This window comes from Trachurus japonicus, chromosome 8 (genome assembly GCF_045865225.1).
Source record: "Trachurus japonicus isolate A0001 chromosome 8, Traja_1.0".
NCBI classification, from domain to species: Eukaryota; Metazoa; Chordata; class Actinopteri; order Carangiformes; family Carangidae; genus Trachurus; species Trachurus japonicus.
Genome location: NC_140914.1, coordinates 27174958 through 27193376, shown reverse-complemented (window position 1 = coordinate 27193376; position 18419 = coordinate 27174958). Strand labels below are relative to the sequence as shown.

The 18419-nt window shown below is 40.0% G+C and overlaps 3 protein-coding genes across 3 annotated transcripts; 1 reads left to right on the top strand and 2 right to left on the bottom strand.

The window, feature by feature from the left end:
- The first annotated feature begins 1375 nt into the window (after nucleotides 1–1375).
- Nucleotides 1376–2806, top strand: LOC146983473 (interferon alpha-inducible protein 27-like protein 2A). Its single transcript, XM_085785455.1, has 4 exons — nucleotides 1376–1528; nucleotides 1791–1814; nucleotides 1925–2095; nucleotides 2519–2806. Exons 1-4 carry the CDS (start codon nucleotides 1519–1521, stop codon nucleotides 2602–2604), a joined length of 291 nt encoding a protein of 96 aa, XP_085641581.1. The 5' UTR covers nucleotides 1376–1518; the 3' UTR covers nucleotides 2605–2806.
- Nucleotides 2807–5861: 3055 nt separating this feature from the next.
- Nucleotides 5862–8157, bottom strand: LOC146983472 (cytosolic 5'-nucleotidase 1A-like). Its single transcript, XM_085785452.1, has 6 exons — nucleotides 8011–8157; nucleotides 7361–7465; nucleotides 7086–7200; nucleotides 6861–6989; nucleotides 6515–6699; nucleotides 5862–6335 (listed from the first exon to the last, which is right to left on the bottom strand). Exons 1-6 carry the CDS (start codon nucleotides 8053–8055, stop codon nucleotides 6024–6026), a joined length of 891 nt encoding a protein of 296 aa, XP_085641578.1. The 5' UTR covers nucleotides 8056–8157; the 3' UTR covers nucleotides 5862–6023.
- A 4107-nt stretch (nucleotides 8158–12264) lies between these two features.
- LOC146983471 (cytosolic 5'-nucleotidase 1A-like) lies at nucleotides 12265–15814 on the bottom strand. The gene is made up of 6 exons (XM_085785454.1): nucleotides 15760–15814; nucleotides 14826–14930; nucleotides 14545–14659; nucleotides 13431–13559; nucleotides 13080–13264; nucleotides 12265–12883 (listed from the first exon to the last, which is right to left on the bottom strand). Exons 1-6 carry the CDS (start codon nucleotides 15802–15804, stop codon nucleotides 12590–12592), a joined length of 873 nt encoding a protein of 290 aa, XP_085641580.1. The 5' UTR covers nucleotides 15805–15814; the 3' UTR covers nucleotides 12265–12589.
- Nucleotides 15815–18419: the final 2605 nt, after the last annotated feature.

Genomic DNA, 18419 nt, shown 5'->3' with positions numbered 1-18419 from the left:
TAACAATAACTGCAGGAAATATCAATAACAACGTAGGCTATTACCTTTGAAAACGGCCCGCAAACTATCAATAGACCATCGTTTTCCTTCTCCCAGTATTATTCCTTTTCTCTTAGCGTTTCTAATGTCCTTTTGTTTTTCCTGCTTTCCTCCTGACGTGCGCCCATTTGTGTAACCTGATGATTGACGTCTGTCAATCACTTTCCTCCTCTTTTCTTTTTTTCCTCGGGTTAAAATGCCTCCAAACAGGCGATCTATGTGTACATCCTAACTTAACAGAGAAATAAAACACAGCGAGAGCACAACTAAAATGTGATATTATTGGCAGCTTATTTACAGATTTTACTAATGGAGGAGACAGCTGTCTGTCTGCTGCTCCAGCACCGCAGCACCGACAGGATCAGCACCTGTAGACGTCTGTCTGTCCGCATGTCTCGTCCTTTCCTTGTCCGTGGTGCTGAAATAACGCGGAGCACTTTGCTCTCATTACTTTTGTTGCCAATTTAAATTCAGAATATTGTTAAAGCCTGTAGTTTGTCTGAAAATGTACATGATTTTGCTTTTTGATGAAAGTCCTCATTTTTTCTGCGAAGTCCTGGTTTCTTGCCCTGATAGTGATTTTAACACTCAATGTGTTGTGCGTAGCTGGGATGCATGGATAGTGCGTTTACTGCGTCCTCTCAGGGTTTAAAGCATCAGCGACACATGGGCACATGGCTGGAAAATCATTTGATGTTTAACAGGGCAGGGCCTCATATGAAATATTGAAACGGGCCCCCAGCTGTCTAAGGCCGCCACTGCTAAACACATACGTAATGCATAGGTTATTTTATTGTTAGGTTACATATCTTGTCCGCCGTCTGTGTAGCAACAACGCCAACAACTCGACATCTCTCATCAGTCTCCGTCTTTTCCTCTGGTACCGTTTCTCCGTCCTCAGTGCAGTAGTAAGAGCGAAATGCGCTCTGCTTCGCTGCCTTACATGGTGGTCGTACAGCACGGCTTGCTGAGCCAAGTGCAATTGGTACATAAAAAAAAGAAACAACATCCCCCAAACAGCCAACTTCACATGCTGCTCCATGTTTACTGTTACCCAGCAGGTCTGTCAGTCGCGAGCGGAGTGACGTCGACTTTTGACGCTCAGAATGTTTGGTGCGCTTGGGGCGCAAGTTTGGTGCGGTTCAGAAGTTGCAGTGTGAACGCGGAACCGAACCAAGTGATAATGCAACAATGTTGCAACTTTCAGCCCCCCAAGCGAACTCGAGTCCACTTGGTTAGGTGTGAAAGCAACCTTAGTCTTGGTTGTCTGTCAACTCTGGTCACAACACAGTTTGACAGTGATAAAACTCTCCCCTCTGTCGCCCTCTTCTGGTCAGAATGTTAAACTGGTTTCATTTCTGAAGAAACGACACCATTACAAAGCAAATCAGCCTTCAGTCCAGTCCGGTTTACAGCACAGCTCAAGGTTCGTCTGTCGGATAAGAAAGAAACAAAGCAGTGAAGAAAACAGAGAAAAGCATGGGTCCAGGTTAGTGAAGCCTACCACTCTCCCTTTCACAATATTTTCAATCAGTGAATGTTTGTAGCCTGGCATGTTTCAGTGTTTTGATGACAGTTTAGACACAGTGATATGCAGACAGTCGAACAGATGACCACCCGACATGATTTTCATCCTTCGAAATCTACTCTACTGAGGCTGCAGCACCCAAAGGGGTCTCCCCTAAACAAAAGTAACATTTGGTAACCTCAGCTGTAGCCAGATGTTGATGTATTCTTCTCCTGTGTTTCAGTGACAGGCGCTGTGGTGGGAGCAGGTAAGACACTATTGGCCTACGCCTGTGTTTACTTTGTTTTCAGCTTGAGTTTATAAATCTGCTCAAGTCAACGCATGATCCATCTCCGCTGTTCTCTTGTCTGTTCACAGCGTGTGCAGTCGGTGCTGTGGCCTCCGTTCCTCTTGTCCTCGGGGCCGTAGGCTTCACCGCAGGCGGAATAGCAGCAGGCTCCGCTGCTGCTAAAATGATGTCAGCCACTGCTGTTGCCAGTGGAGGTGGAGTGGCAGCAGGAAGTACAGTGGCTGTTTTGCAGTCAATAGGTAAACACCACAGACCTGGATGTCAGTGTATCCTTACGGTAAATACAAGATTCAACAGGAGTAGGTACAATAGCTTTGGTGGCTACAGTAGCCTATGCTAACTAAGATGACAGTAATCATCCCTGTTTCAGTCATCTTTTTGTATATTTTTTGGCTTTTCGCCTTTATTGACAGGACAGAAGAGATAGACAGGGTATGAGGAGGCAGAGAGAGGGGGAATAACATGAAGCAAAGGGCACACAGGGGGATTCGAACCCAGGCTCGCTGCAGCGAGGACTATGGGGTGCCTGCTCAACCCACCGAGCTATACAACGCCCCCAATCAGCCTTTTTCAACCTTAAATTTTTGATTTGTCAGATGATCTGCTTGATAACTTGATGATATGCAGTGACGTTCAAATACAGTGTGTGGTTTCCCCTGTAGGTGCAGCTGGTCTGTCAGCGGTGACCGGTGCAGTTGTGACTGGTGCTGGAGCAGCAGTGGGATGGCTGGCTAGCTTCAAACGCTGAAAAAACCTCTGTATGGTTTCATATAGGAGAAATAACACAGGTACATTGGGTGGAGCAGAAACAGTTGCAATCCACTTTCAAATAATCTTTGTCTTCAAAGAGCTGAAAGATTTGCTTGTGTGCAGTTTCTTTAAGTCTTAGTTGGAACACAATTTAATGACACTTAAAGAAAAGAAGCCTAAATAAATGCATTGGAAAAGTTTGACTGGGTCATTGCCTTTTTTTAGGTTAAGTGTTCATCTATATGACAGATTATATGATGATCTAACCCTCAGGTTTATATGACACTGTTATGATACAGGTGTCTGATGACATGATAAAGATGACATCTGAAGGGGCCAAACTGGTTTAGCAAATACTCATTATTATTGTTATTATTATTATTATTAATAATATTAATATTATTATAGCATATTATTTTTGACTTTGACTGTTGTCATCAGAAACATTCATTTTGGTTTAGCTGAAAGACATGGGTCAGACTGACAGATCCAATCAACAGTTGTTAACTGTTGGGCCCCCCTCTAAAATGTTCACTGTGTGTTTGGTGTTGTGCCTGTCCCTGGTCAAATGTGTGTTTAAAATAATCCAGAAGCACCAACTGAAACTAAATGTTAAAGATATTTCCAGTGAAAACTGTTGAAATGTCTTTAAAGGTGTTAGCTGCAAGTTTAATTCCTCCCGGCCAGTATGTGTCGCACTCACACTTGCCCGCTCTCGCTCCAACCTTCAATTGTACTGGTTGCCAGGTAACCGTACTTAACGAGCAGTTGACAGCGGACTGGAAACACATCTGAACACAGATGAACCTGACAAACCCGCAGCATCACGCCTGCACCGGAAACGTTACAGTACTGCTGACCATTAGTTAGCATCAGTGTTGCCAACTTGGCGACTTTCTCGCTAAATCTAGCGACTTTCCAAACCCTCTTGGCGACTTTTTTTGTCAAAAGCGACTAGCGACAAATCTAGTGACTTATCACAGCTGTTTTCAACGAGCAGCACTCACCGATAGTCAGCCTACACAGTAGTGTCACGGAGCTGTCTCCGCTGCATTCAGAGAAAAAGATATGTAGCCTATGTATGACAAATATAAATATTCTTATTCTGTGGGTAATGGGGGCGGGACTAGATAAGCTTTTGCTTCTCCCGCTTTCCCTTTCGGCCATGTGTATTGTATTATTTGAACGAAGATGATGAAGTGTGATGATGATGATTTAAATTGACATGCCCGAAATAAACAAATTGACTGATTGATTGATAGAAAGAGTGCCGCCTTACTGAGGAGTTGGCAACACTGGTTAGCATTAGCACGATGCCATTTTCTCCACAGAGCTATCAGGATCTGGCCCCCTGATCTCGCCTTACATGATATCAACGTAGCCTAATGCTGTTGGCGCAGAGATCATTTCATACCGACATTGCCAACGTAACCAGATGTAAATATTTATATATTTTGGACCTGTCAAAATTTATAAAACAATTATTTCTATACTATAAAAAAAAATCAGTAAAATAAATACTTTTATTCTACACCCCTCTAGACATTCTGTGGATGTATTATTTTTGAAAAATTAATCGTTTTGTTGAAAAAGTTGCAGCTATAACCTTTAAATTCACTGATATGAATTTAAAGGTTACAGCTACAAGTCACAACAATGGTTGTCAAATAATGTAAAACAGGAAAAATAAAGGAGCTGGCTTGGAGTCGGGTTGCCATCACCTGTGGGGGTAGAGAGCTTGTTTTGAAGACTCACTCCTTATCACAGCAGCCCAGTGATTCACTGTCGGTACATGTAATCTCACTGACGCTATGATAAGGGGTAAAAAAATAAATAAAATAAAAAAAACAGCCCAGCAAGTAGCCTACATCTAAAGTTGTTTTTTTTTTTTTTTTTATTGCCTGAGGGAGGAGGCTGCTGAACATGGTGATATGATCTTTCTGTTTGTGTTGTTAAAATGTGGGAGGTTTGTCTGGATTTCTTGCACGGCAGTCCAACCAAATATGGCCGTAACAAAACGCTTCAGTGTGTCCCTCATGGACAAATAAGTGCAAATAGTTCATAGTAGTGATATAAATGAATCTATGACAATATTTCCAAAGAAGCTGGAATGATATAAACAATGTGATAAACATTACTTCTACTCCACAAAGACAGAGTAGAGTATCAAAGCAGGTATTCAGTTGGGCATACTGTAGATGTTGTGTGGGCTAAAGCCACCACTGGACACACAGACATGCAGGGCCGTTGCTAGGAATTCTGGGCCCCCTGAAAAAAAAATACTGATGTGGGCCCCCACCCCCTGACTTTTCATCACCACTTTTTTGATTGACTGTGTATAAGAGGAATTTAGTCACACAAAAAATCAGTCTCCTGGGCGGGGTTTATGGGCCCTACTGGGCTGTGGGCCCCTAGAATTGTCATTGCCTTTCTCCCCTATGCAACGGCCCTGCAGACATGTGATAGTTTGGGTAGAAGCAACAATCCTGCCTCAATTCCTCCAGAAACTGCATCATCTAGTGGTGGAATTGAAGGCTGTCAGTTTTATGTGAACCTTGCCTGTACTGTCTTTGTTCCAAAGTCACAAATTACCTTAATTTATTTATAGAGGATGAAAAGTTATAATTTATCTTGGAAACTATTCTGGAGCATCAAATGACACTTTAAGATAACTGACCACGTTTCCTCCTCTTAGCACATGTCAGATGTGGTGATGCTGTAATTTAGATTTATTTACTCATTCCACCTTTATTTATAATAGGATGTCCAATGAGACACAGGTGACAGCACCCTTTGTGCACACACAGGATAATAAAAGCCAAAGCCAATCATTTAGACAAACACTCACTAGCAGACTAGAATTTCAGCATTACAGTATAATGAACCTCACTTCTGAACCCAGGCTTCTGTTCTACTATAAAACATTTCGATTTATATTTAGGCTACTCATCTGGTTTGACTGGCTATACAGTAATTATGACAGAAGCAGAAGGACAAATGTGATGAAGCATAAAAGCAGAAGGCCTTATTCTGACATGAGTTATATTTATCCATATAATAAAGTTGTGCCTAAACCTAATGATGCCTCTGCGGTAAGTGGCTCTGCAGCTGCCCATGTTATTCTATAGAATTCCTATTGACCAATTATATTGTATTACCTATGATGGTTGAGGTTCTATCAATCTATTTCTCTCTCTCTTTCCTTTTAAACGCTGTTTCTACTGCAGGAATGAAAGCATAACCGTCCACAGTGAATTACAGCAGTCACAATTTTATTCAGTCTGTTCTTGTATTTTAAATATTTAAAAGTTTGTTTAAAAAGCAGTAGCAAGAAAAACATGTTATTTTAAACTGACAAACAATCAGTAAATAACACACTTAAATAAGTTTGGATGTAAGCAAAAGCAGCCCTGTGGTTTAGAAGCTGTAGGAACAGTATTTCACATGACATCCCACCACGCCCACATCCACTGCAGCTTGTACATGACGTAGCTGGTCGTCAAAGAAGATGTGAGGACAGATGAGCTGAAGCACGGGGCCTTTGGAAGGCCCTGACAGGAAGTAGGCCTCATTCATCTCCACACCCCAGGTCTTCAGAGTGTTCAGGGCTCTGAACCCTGCATTGCCTGCATCACGGGATGTCACCAGGTAGGTACGAATGGGGTTGTTTTTTTCCATAAATTTCCCCTGCAGCCTCACTACGGTCTTCATGAACTCCTTAAATGGTCCCTGTGTGGAAGAAAGGAGAAGACAGGAGAAGAAAAAGAGAAGCAAACTTAATCATTTCTTATTTTGGAGTACATTCACCTCATCACCATTCAGTCAGTTTACTGACATTGGGTAAAGTTGTTGTTGTTATGCAAAATAATAATAATAATGGAAGAATGTGAAAATCACAATGAATTTACTTGTTTCATTGTTTCGTTGACGTGCTCTCTCTCATGGTCAATGTATCCTTGGAGCCCTTGTCCTTTGAAAACAAGCTCTGATTCATTAGAGAAGAGAACAGCATCACCATCAAAGGCCACACGCAGCTGAGTCTCCGACACCTCTGTCATGTTCTTTGGTGTGTGCATCTCAGCAGCTGCTATACCTGAATCAGAAACATTAGACAGGGTCATTAACACCTGTCAACAGAATAAACTTGTTTCTTTAAGTTATCTGTGTTGATGTTTGTGTACAAGCTGTGGAATGTAGAGACGGCACCATAACAGTTAGTTTCCCTCATGTGTTTACCAGTCCATTTACACTTACCCTGGTTGATCACTTCTTTAACCTTTGACCCATTTGGAGTAGACAGGTATAGATGGGTTTTGTTTTCCTGTAATGCACTGATGAGATCACTGCCCTTCACAATCAAAGGAGTGATTATGTCTTCTAGGTCTGAAAACAAGTATGAATAAAAAGCTTCTGTTTGTAGCAGATAGTAATTTGCAGATGCAGTATTTCTGGACAGGAGCAGTTGCACCAGTTACTCACTGTGCTCTTTGCTGAATGTGTTTGTCTGCTCGTCTGACTTGTCTTGGATGAGTTTGACCACAAAGAGCTCGTTACTGCCGACCTTTCTAAGTTCAGCGTTCACTGCCTGCAGAGCCTGAACACCACAAAACCCATGACATTAAAAAATGCAATTGACTGAATAACTGCATTGGAAATGTGAGTGTGTGCACGTGTGCATGTACGAGTACGTTTGTAACTGTGTGTGTTTGCTCAACTCTTCCTTTATGTGTCCCTCAGTTTTTCCTGGTTCTGACCTTGACAAATGAGAATGCAGGTCCACGATGCACTGAGTCGCTCCCCTGCTGCTTCATGAAGAGGAGTTCAGATGACATCGCAATGGTAATGGGAATCTGTGACTCCTGCAAGGACAGACCAGAATTTCACTTCAAAATACCATTTGACTAGTTCAGAACAATACTACTTCTACTTCTCCACTGGGCACTACAGGTACAGCTGTATAGTTGGGAGAAAACCGCTGTTGTTTTGATGTACTATCAGTGACATCTCCACCCACAAAACTACTATGGTCATAGTGCACGGTCGACTGATAACAGCGGTAGGCTACAGTGTTGTCCTTTGGTCATAAAGAACCGGGAAACGTTGTTCCGGTGCCAATGTCAAACAATTAGTAGCTCCATTAATCTATTCCAGGAGAATTAGTGAATGCCTCCATCACCTCCATTTTAATGAACAATTTTAATACAAAAAACACAAACTCAAATCAATAATTATTGGTTGAAAAACATACACAGTCTGTTCCTTTGCTTTTGGTAAGTTAAATAATTCAGTTCAAATTTAAACTTGAATAAACCAAGTACATTTAGATCATATCAATGTATTAATTGGGTGTAATTTAGTATGTTCAAAAGGTAAAAACTATACTGCTGTGTAAACTGTAACTCACTTGTTTCCCTGTAGGATTTCCTTCATGGTCACCACTTGCTGCCATCTTCTTTTTTGGTCTGGTCAAAGGTTGGTTGTTTTTACAGCTGATGTTATCAGCTCTCGCTCTCTCTCTGCTGCAGCTCTCTATTAGGCCTCTTGGTGGCTTTTTTATAGGCTACTGTCTCCTGGGTAGCTCTGGGTCCCGTCTCCGGGTTTACCTGAGTCACTGTAATACTGGTCCATCAAGTTTAAACCTGTATACTACAGTCATAGTTGTATATCATAGTTGTACATGTTGTGAAATCTGAAGGAAGAGCCAGTGATGATGAGAAAGAGAAACTTAAAGTTTCAGGTTTGAACAAGCTCTGTGGTGGAATAAATGTTTATGGTTCAGCAGCACAATGAAGAAATACATTAAGAAAAAGATTAACAAATTAACAAATTAAAAATATATATAGGCTATATATGAATGATGGGAAATATATCCTAATGAAATGTATTCCTGTTAGGATCCGGTCCTGTTGGTAGGCCTACTGTGTTGTCTGCTGGGTTCCCTGTGTTGCCATGCCAACATCAAACAGTTGTTAGCAGCATTATTGTTACACGCCTGTAGAATCATTATGCATACTTTATATAAATTCAGTGCAGCCCAAATGCAATGATTGGAGAGCATACAGGCCTGCCACTGTCACAGATTTATTTTCTGAAAATGTATTTATTTATTGCTATTGGGATGCTACATAGAAATGTGAGTGAGTCCAATAGATTATCCTGTCCAGCTTTAATGTCAGAGAAACAAGCTCTGTGACTGTGGTAAATGTCTCTGAGGGATCACATACAGCTGCCCATGTTATTCCATCTACAATCCTTCCATAGACCTTTTTCATTGATTAAGGACAACTGTTCTCTTCTGTATGGTCATGAGTTAAATTACACATTATCTGTTCAGAAATAGAGTATGTTGTATAAACTTGTTTATCAATCTATCGAGACTAACTGAGTGGAGACAGATGCTTCATTTAAAGGGATAGTTCAACATTTTGGCAAATTGGCCCATTGCCATAATCGCTATAGTCATAGCAGTAGGTTCATTACCTTTAATTGTAGGTGTAAGCTATTTTCAGTACGGCGGAGCGCAGCAGCTGGCTGCTCAGAGCTACGCTATGGAGGCTAAGGGAATTTCTTGGTTTCCCTCATTAAACTCATCAAATTCAACATCCCAAAACTCCACAGCGCTTTTGTAGACAAGTTGTGACCTGCACAACCACCACGCTATGAGATAATGACGGAACGATACGAAACGGAGCCGTTTTCGAGGTAAATACAGGGTAAATACGGAGACTGCTTGCTGAAAAACCCTCCCTGAACGCAACGCACATCAGCGGTTTTGTATGAATTTACCTCGAAAACGGCTCCGTTTCGTATCGTTCCGTCATTATCTCATAGCGTGGTGGTTGTGCAGCTCACAACTTGTCTACAAAAGCGCTGTGGAGTTTTGGGATTTTGTATTTGATGAGTTTAATGAGGGAAACCAAGAAATTCCCTTAGCCTCCATAGCGTAGCTCTGAGCAGCCTGCTGCTGCGCTCCGCTGTACTAAAAATAGCTTACACCTACAATTAAAGGTAACGAACCTACTGCTATGACTATAGCAATTATGGCAATGGGCCAATTTGCCAAAATGTTGAACTATCCCTTTAAAGGACGAGAACAACTCAAGTAAGAACAATTACAAGAATGGACTAAGTGCTTAATTTTCACGTCTTTTATTTTGTTTAAGGATTGTACAGTGCATTAAGATGAACATTATCTCAAGCAGCAATGCAATATTAATTAAAGTTTGTTTTAAAATAAAGATTCACAGCTAATGATCATCCTGAAAATGCAATGGCAACTTTGCTGCATCTTCAGTGTCTGAAACTGAAACTGATACTGAAATAATTAATTATAAGATTATAAAGGGCAGAATTTCAGATGTGTCTGAGCTCAAGCACATGTTTTGACAGGTTTACTGTGTTGACGTGTCAATTTATGACAATGTCTTGAGTCATGGGACCACAACTATAAGAATCATTTCTGACAAACTGAACAGAAACTTACATTGTTGGATCTTTGAAGATCCCGTGTCTCAGGTGCAAGGAGGACTCTGGCATTTGGCTTGACTGAGATTGTCTGGTGTACAGGAAAGGCAAAAAAGAACAGGCCTGCAGGTTGTTTGTTCAGCAGCTTATTATAACCCATGCTTTTGTTTTGTTAAGGGGACATCTAGTGGCTGCAGTAATTATGACAGAGGCAGAAGGAGGAAGGAGACGCGGTGACTGAGTTCAAAGAGTGTGAATATCCAGGTCAGGAGGAGGTTAGGGTGGTTGGATGGGTCAAATGAAAAAGTCAGCACTCACAATTCTGTGTATAACACTTGCGTCAAGCAGTAGTAAAAAAAAAAAAACGTACGCGTTTTGGCTCTAGGCCATATTCAGCGCTGTGTCATTCAGACCCAGAGAAGATCAGAAAGCAGAAGAAAGACTGATTCTGACCTGAGTTATGTTAATGCAGGAGCGTAAAATCTGGCTGTTCTTCAAGCACTAACCACACAACTGCCTGTACAAAACCAAGTTGTGCTTAATGACTGTTATTCTAGTAGACATGGTAGAGCAGTACAGTCTCTGTGTTTATTATGGTAACCATGACCACCAAGAAACAATTATTATGGGTAACATGAGAGAGTGAAAAAAATTACCTGTGAGGATCTAAAAAAAAAAAATCTCCTTGGTTGTTTTGGCTGGATATTGTTAAATGAAGTAGCTGAATCCTGGAAGAATTAGACTTTGATTGTCACAGACTTCATGGTCAGCAGCTGTAGCTCGGGAGTAGTCTAGTGTAATGTGCCCTTTGAGGCTGATCCATAACGGTTCCACTGTGTGAGAAGGGAAACATCCGAAAGTCAAAACACATCAATTGCTGTTCACAATAAGATGTTATGAGACATCGCAGAAAGTGACATTATTTTGGCAGCAAGGAAACTGCTGCTGCTCCAGCTGAGCCATCACAACAGTAGTCAGAGTAAAAAAAAAAAACTCAAAAAGCTCATCTGAAAAACATTAACTCTATGATGAGAGTAAAACAAATATACAAAATGACCATTTATTTGCCACCAAATGTCATTTTAATCAGCAAATATGAAATACTTCCTCCTTCCTACTGGCACATGCATGTATGTGAAGGGCAGAATGCGGGCACAAACACCAACAAGGGGCAATGGGAAAACACTGAAATTAAATACACAAGTGAGAAATGAGACATGGGTTGGACAATCAAACACAGGTGAGACACATGAGGTAAACATAGATGGGAGATCACACAGACAATACACTTATACGTTATTGCACTGAATGTCATTTCATCATGTTAATCAGCACATATTATGAAAAAATTCCTGCTTCCCACTGAGATGTAAATGTAAACATGTATCCTACGATGTTTGATCCACTGTTCCCAAAACTTTTGTTTATTCAGACATTGTTTATTCATTTGTAAGTTTGTAAGTAGGCTATTTGTAAGTCAAATAAGAATCCCAGAGAGGTTGGAAAAATGAACAATAGGCATCATGCAGTATTAGCTCCAAAGATAATAATGATGGAAACAAACTTTCCAAGCTCCATAGATTTCTCTGAGTGAGAAGGTATCACAGCTGCCCATGTTATTCTATCCACTGGTTGATATTTGCATATTACAGTATTGATATGAGTCTGTCAGGTTAACTCTGTTCTAATTATTCAGGTCTGCTCCACAAATAAACCTAGAGAGAGAGAGAGAGAGCTGTGGGGGAGATTATGGATAGGTAGATTACACTGCACCGTCCCTCTGAAACATATATGCTGATGTCAGCATTTATTGAGTTCTGTGTGTGTTCTCTCTCTCTCTCTCTCTCTCTCTCTCTCTCTACTTCTCTCTCTCCATTTAAACACTGTTTCAACTGCAGAAAGGAAAGGTATTCACTGTGAAAAGTAAATTTGAGAGATAGGGAAAATTTAGCAAAAAGTATCAGAAAATATAAAGCTGGTTGTAGTGCAGTAAAATGTAGTACATTTTGGAGCTGCTATTAAGTAAAATTGATCATTAACATGTCCCAATCTCAGAACCCAAAGAATAACAATCTAGCTGTTTCCTTAGACCTTTGGAGCTTATTTATAGTAGACTATACATAGTAATTAAGTAATAAATCTTAAATCAGACAAACTTAAAGACATAAGCCCACAGTGGATCACACATGATTTTATTCATTATATTCAATAGTCTGTTCTTGTATTTGCACACTGAACAGTAACAGACCAAAACACTACAGTAGATCAAATGATTAAAGAGACAGACCATGCAGCACCATGACTGTAGACCTACAGTCACATAATCATCAAGTATTTTCTGCTTATGAAAAATGTTGTTGTTTTCAGGGTCAGTTACCAGATATGACTGACAAATGAATCGTTTTATTGAAAAGCAGTAGCAAGAAAAAATTATGTTATTTGAAACCCACAAACAAGCAGTAGAGCAACACACTGTCAGCACAAGCAGCCCTGTGGTTTAGGAGCTGGAGGAACAGTAGCTATTTCACATGACATCCCACCACGCCCACTTTCACTGCAGCTTGTACATGACGTAGCTGGTCGTCAAAAAAGATGTGAGGGCGGATGAGCTGCAGCACGGGGCCTTTGGAAGACCCTGACAGGAAGAAGGCCTCATTCATCTCCACACCCCAGGTCTTCAGAGTGTTCAGGGCTCTGAACCCTGCATTGCCTGGATCACGGGATGTCACCAGGAAGGTACGAATGGGGTTGTGTCCTCCCATAACCTTCCCCTGCAGCCTCACTATGGTCTTCATGAACTCCTTAAATGGTCCCTGTGTGGAAGAAAGGAGAAGACAAGAGTGTAAAAAGGGAATCAAACGTAATAATTTCTTATTTTAAAATTAGGGTTCATTCACTTCATCACCATTCATCAGTTTATATACATATTAGTTTTGCTGTTAACACTTTTTGCAGTTATGCAAATATAATAATCATAATGGAAGAATGTGAAAATCACAATGAATTTACTTGGTTCATTGTTTCGTTGACGTGCTCTCTCTCATGGTCCATGTATCCTTGGAGCCCTTGATTTTGGAAAACAAGCTCTGATTCATTAGAGAAGAGAACAGCATCACCATCAAACACCACACGCAGCTGAGTCTCCGACACCTCTGTCATGTTCTCTGGTGTGTGCATCTCAGCAGCTGCTATACCTGAATCAGAAACATTAGACAGGGTCATTAACACCTACACTGTGGACAGAATAAACTTGTTTCTTTAAGTTATCTGTGTTGATGTTTGTGTACAAGCTGTGGATTGTAGAGACGGCACCATAACAGTTAGTTTCCCTCGTTTGTTTACCAGTCCATTTACACTTACCCTGGTTGATCACTTCTTTAACCTTTGACCCATTTGGAGTAGACAGGTATAGATGGGTTTTGTTTTCCTGTAATGCACCAATGAGATCACTGCCCTTCACAATCAAAGGAGTGATGATGTCTTCTAGGTCTGAAAACAAGAATGAATGAGAAGTTTCTGTTTTATTTGCAAAATATGCATTATGAGAGACACACTGTTTATCACAGTACTGTTGATTAATTATATCATACAGACTTTGTATATTTGAGATGCTGTGGGAAATTAAATGATAATATTGGAGGAGACAGGTAGTTTTATGATTTTTTATTTTAATGGTCTAATAATTTCTACATGAACCCTTCCCTTGATTAATGCTGTACATCTTTACATCTGCAGATACAGTTTACTCTCCTTTCTGCTGAATTTGTGAAGCAGGACCATACAGCACTATATCCAGGAAGGTAACTGCAATTTATTTCCTACATCTTCTTGGAGCATTGCTTGCGTCAGTTCTTGATTTTTGTGTAATTAGTTTAATTGGTTATATTCCTTTGCTTGCAGTGTCGCTTGGCTTTTTGAATGCAGGAAAAGTTGCTCTGTTTTTGACAGTGTCATGCAGCTCTGGCTCATTTGAGGTAAAATGCCTCAAGCCTCCTTTTCCACACTCACTGTTACCATCACTTTAACATTCACATATAGGCTATTCAGTGAATGTATTCATGCAGAACACTGTAGAACTGACACAGTTAATTTTCAGAGGGAAGGTTTTGAGTTTTGAAAGCATTCATATTACAGACAAACAATGGAAGCAAATCCACCAAAAAGGAAGTGAATAAGAGCTGTTGGGCCTAAGTTGAGATCAACCTGATCCTATGGTGTCCCTCCATAGATCACCACTGTAGTACACTTAACGACGTAGCTATCATTGGGATTTTTTCTGTGTAAAATAGTAACTTCCTGGGGGTGAAGTTTCCCCTAGCCGCATTGTCATCAAACAAATAAGCCCCACCTGCTATACACATACATAAACAAAACATTCAAATATTTTTTACCATAGATAAATGGCTTTCTTATCAATCACATCAATGCATGATAAGAATGCTGACAAAATTGTATTGGTGCATCAGTTACTCACTGTGCTCTTGGATGAATGTGTTTGTCTGCTCGTCTGACTTGTCTTGGATGAGTTTGACCACAAAGAGCTCGTTACTGCCGACCTTTCTGAGTTCAGCATTCACTGCCTGCAGAGCCTGAACACAACAAAACCCATGACATTAAAAAACACAAACTGACTGAATAACTGAATGGAAGTGTGCATGCGAGTGCAAGCGTGCATATGTGCATGTTTTTACATTTGTAACTGTGTGTGTTTGCTCAACTGTTCCTTTATGTGTCCCAGTTTTTCCTGGTTCTGACCTTGACAAATGAGAATGCAGGTCCACGATGCACTGAGCCGCTCCCCTGCTGCTTCATGAAGAGGAGTTCAGATGATATCGCAATGGTAATGGGAATCTCTGGCTCCTGCTGGAGTATCAGGACAAACTAGTGTTTGACATTTTAACAATAATCAAAACTTTTAAGTATTCTCTAACCCTGAAAACAATATTTTCACTGCTCTACTGAGCAGTTTTTTGTTGCGGCGGTCTTTCTTTCTTTCTTTCTTTCTTTCTTTCTTTCTTTCTTTCTTTCTTCCAAAGAGTGTCTGGTTGCTGTGTGTACGCAACCCAGTGTTGTGCCTTTTTACGAGCATTGATGGGCAATTGGGCATTTACCTATCAACTTAGGAGGAGATAGCATTCATCAAGAACACAGTTGCAAACATTTCTAAGAACATGTTCATGAATGTGATGTAGTTTTCTTAAGAAATTTCTTAAGAACAACTTAAGAATGAATTTAAGAATAGGCTACTTCAAGAAGATATTGGTGACTGAGGTCCATTGTTCTAAGGCAACAAAAAACACACAAAAAACCTTGTTGAGGTGCCAACATCAGACAAATCACTATTAATCCACTCCAGTAGATTCTTTTTAAATTAATTAATGTCTCCATCACCTCCATTTTAATGAAAACATCTTTAAAAAACACTGATTTGGAATTTGACTAAATTATCAATATAGGTCTTCTCATTAGAAGACTAAAAGTGCCAAAATTAAAACTGTAAATGCAACTACATTGTTAATAATCTATAATTGTTGGTTAAAAAAGCACACACAATCTGTTTCTTTGCTTTTGATCAACTGAATAAGTAAACTTGAATCAATTAAGTAATAAACACTTAAATATGTCATCAGTTTATTGATTGAACATATGAAATCACTCTCTACTACTGCTGTGTAAGACTGTAACTCACTTGTTTCCCTGTAGGGTTTCCTTCATGGTCACCGCTTGTTGCCATCTTCTTTTTAGGTCTGCTTTCGGCTTTGGGACTGTGACTAGGACTCTTCGAGTCGGCTCTCTGGCGTTTTCTGGTTGGACCATTTGCTTCCTCAGGTGAACCTGGGCACTGACGGGTGATGCGACGCTGATCCATTGTCCTCTCAGCAGACCAGAAGGGAACTACTTGGCTGAAAGACTTTGCAATCGCTAAATAAAAAATAAAACTTAGGTCTGCTCAAAGGTTGGTTGTTTTTTTCAGCTGATGTTATCACCTCTCGCTCTCTCTGCTGCAGCTCTCTCCTGGGCATCTTGATGGCTCTTTTATATCCTCTCCTCATGTATAACTGAGTCATTTAAATACTGGTCCATCAAGCTTGAACCTGTACCTATACACTCATATTTGCATCTGAACATGTTGTGAAATCTGAAGTACAGTAACAGCCAGTGATTATGAGAAAGAGAAACTTAAAGTTTCAGGTTTGAACAAGCTCTATGGTGTGATCAATTTCTTTATGTACAACGAAGAATTAAACTATGAACACAATAGAACTAGAATATCAAATGTGTGTGTATTGGCCTTAAAACTTTACTTAAAGCTCAAAAGACCTTTATTGTCCTTAGAGGAAATTTGTGCTGCATAGTGAAAACCAAGAACTCAATAAATACTGACATCAGCGTACGTATATGCTGAGGATTAAATTATTAGCCCTCCTATAAAAATTTTACTTTTTTGTAAATGATTTCCCTGTAAAAGTGAGCAGCTAACTCCTGAAGTGATTTTTTAAATTAACAGGAATCCAGTGCACCCAGAGATGGACAGAGTACTCAACCCCAGTACTTGAGTAAGAGTACAAATACTACCGGTCAAAATTTACTCCGTTACAAGTAAAAGTAGCTCAGTCAACATGTTACTCGAGTAAGAGTAAAAAAAAAAGTACTTGCTTCTAAAGGTACTTAAGTATCCAAAAGTACATGCTTTTAAATCTACTTTAAGTAAGAGTAAGAGTACATTTCTTATTTTTCACATCAATGAATTACTATAATTTTTTCTAAATGAATTTAAGGAGCTTTTAACTCTTGTTTCTGAGAATGAACTCTTTGAAACCAGCTGCACTGCTGTGCTGCTTTTAGGGGTCAGGGTTTCCTTCTTTGACAAACACAGCTTGTGTTCAATAGTATTTTAGAAAAGAAAAAAAAAAGAGCAAACGTGAAAGTACTTTTCAGTCGAGTAAAAGTAAAAATATTTGTCTTGGAAATGTATTCAAGTAAGAGTAATAAGTACCACCAAAGAAATCTAATACTCAAGTAAAGTACAAATCCTCTGGATATGTACTTCAGTACAGTACTCAAGTAAATTTACTCTGTTACTGTCCACCACTGAGTGCGCCGAGGTTGAAAATGTCCACCAGTTGAGTAGAGCATTTGGAATGGCTTGCAGGTGTAATAATAAAGAAGACCCTCACCCTAACCCCTGAGTTCAGTGAAAAGGGGAATTATAGTCTAAGCTTCAGGAGATACAGTACAGTTGCATTTTGTTTCTAAAGTTTGGCTATGTTCCTCAAATGGAAAAACCATGACCATGTCAGTGTCCTAATGTCAGTGTCAAAGGTCATGGAGTTGATGAAGAGAACACAAAGATTGTGCAGGATGACTATAGGATTACAAATGATGATAGGTCACAGGAACACTACAAGTCAAACATTAATGAGAGTGAATTTGTGAGAATGATCACAATTACAGCTCGATGATACAGCAAACAAGGCAGGTTTTGGGTGTGTCACAGATGTGGTTCTTTATCTATTCATCCGTTTTTTTGTTTTGTTTATGGATTGTACGGTATGTTAACATGAGCATACCTGAAGGACTTGTTTTGAAGGTTTACATTGGTGACGTTATCACTTCATGACAATGTCTTTAATCATGGGACCACAACTACAAGAATCATTTCTGACAAACTGAAACTGAAACATTTGACATTGTTGATCTTTCAACTTGGCTCAGGTAAGACAACTGTGACCAACCAGAAGTAACTTGTGTAATGTGAAAACTACTGTATGAGGAATACTTTGTTGGTCTTTAAACATATCTCACTATTTTATTCATTACATGTGACTATTGCAAAAATAACTGCACAGTCACAAAGTTTATCAAGTGAATCAATCACTTGTGTAATGTTGTAGATGTTGTCATCAGCTGTTTGACAAACTGGTTGGTTAGTCTCTGTCTCCCCCTGATGGCAAGAGGTGGAAAGATGTGTCAACTATTAGTTCATGTGGACTTCACCTGCTGCTCTCTGTGAAGTAATCCTTACTCTTTATATCATTTGATTTAGTTCAAGATGCTGAACGTCTCTTCAGCTCTGAATCTGACAAATAACCAGTTTGTCTCTTTGTGGGAGAAATAAGTTAAGTTAGGTCACACCAACAGTGATGTTCCTGAGTGTTTCAGACACTCCCCCTCAGATCTCAACTGAGATCTCAACTCTGCTCTCTTGATCCAGAGCCATGTAGAGTGCTGTTACAAATGACCCCCTGAGAGCAGTGTAAGCTCTGCAGAGGGACTGCCCTGCAAAACCGCTGCACCGTATTTCCACTGGACAGCACCTTGTATCCAGCCTTGACTGTGGCAGTTGGC

Excerpts from the sequence above, each read along its gene's own strand:
- LOC146983471 (XM_085785454.1), bottom strand. The coding sequence starts at position 15,804 with ATGGCAACAAGCGGTGACCATGAAGGAAACCCTACAGGGAAACAA. Across the intron at positions 14,931-15,759 it reads GAAACCCTACAGGGAAACAA|GAGCCAGAGATTCCCATTAC; the intron begins GTGAGTTACAGT and ends ATACTCCAGCAG. Across the intron at positions 13,265-13,430 it reads TAAAGAAGTGATCAACCAGG|GTATAGCAGCTGCTGAGATG; the intron begins GTAAGTGTAAAT and ends TTTCTGATTCAG.
- LOC146983472 (XM_085785452.1), bottom strand. The coding sequence starts at position 8,055 with ATGGCAGCAAGTGGTGACCATGAAGGAAATCCTACAGGGAAACAA. Across the intron at positions 6,990-7,085 it reads CACATTCAGCAAAGAGCACA|ACCTAGAAGACATAATCACT; the intron begins GTGAGTAACTGG and ends ACTTGTTTTCAG. Across the intron at positions 6,336-6,514 it reads TCAACGAAACAATGAAACAA|GGACCATTTAAGGAGTTCAT; the intron begins GTAAATTCATTG and ends TCTTCCACACAG.
- LOC146983473 (XM_085785455.1), top strand. Across the intron at positions 1,815-1,924 it reads AGGCGCTGTGGTGGGAGCAG|CGTGTGCAGTCGGTGCTGTG; the intron begins GTAAGACACTAT and ends GTCTGTTCACAG. Across the intron at positions 2,096-2,518 it reads GGCTGTTTTGCAGTCAATAG|GTGCAGCTGGTCTGTCAGCG; the intron begins GTAAACACCACA and ends TTTCCCCTGTAG.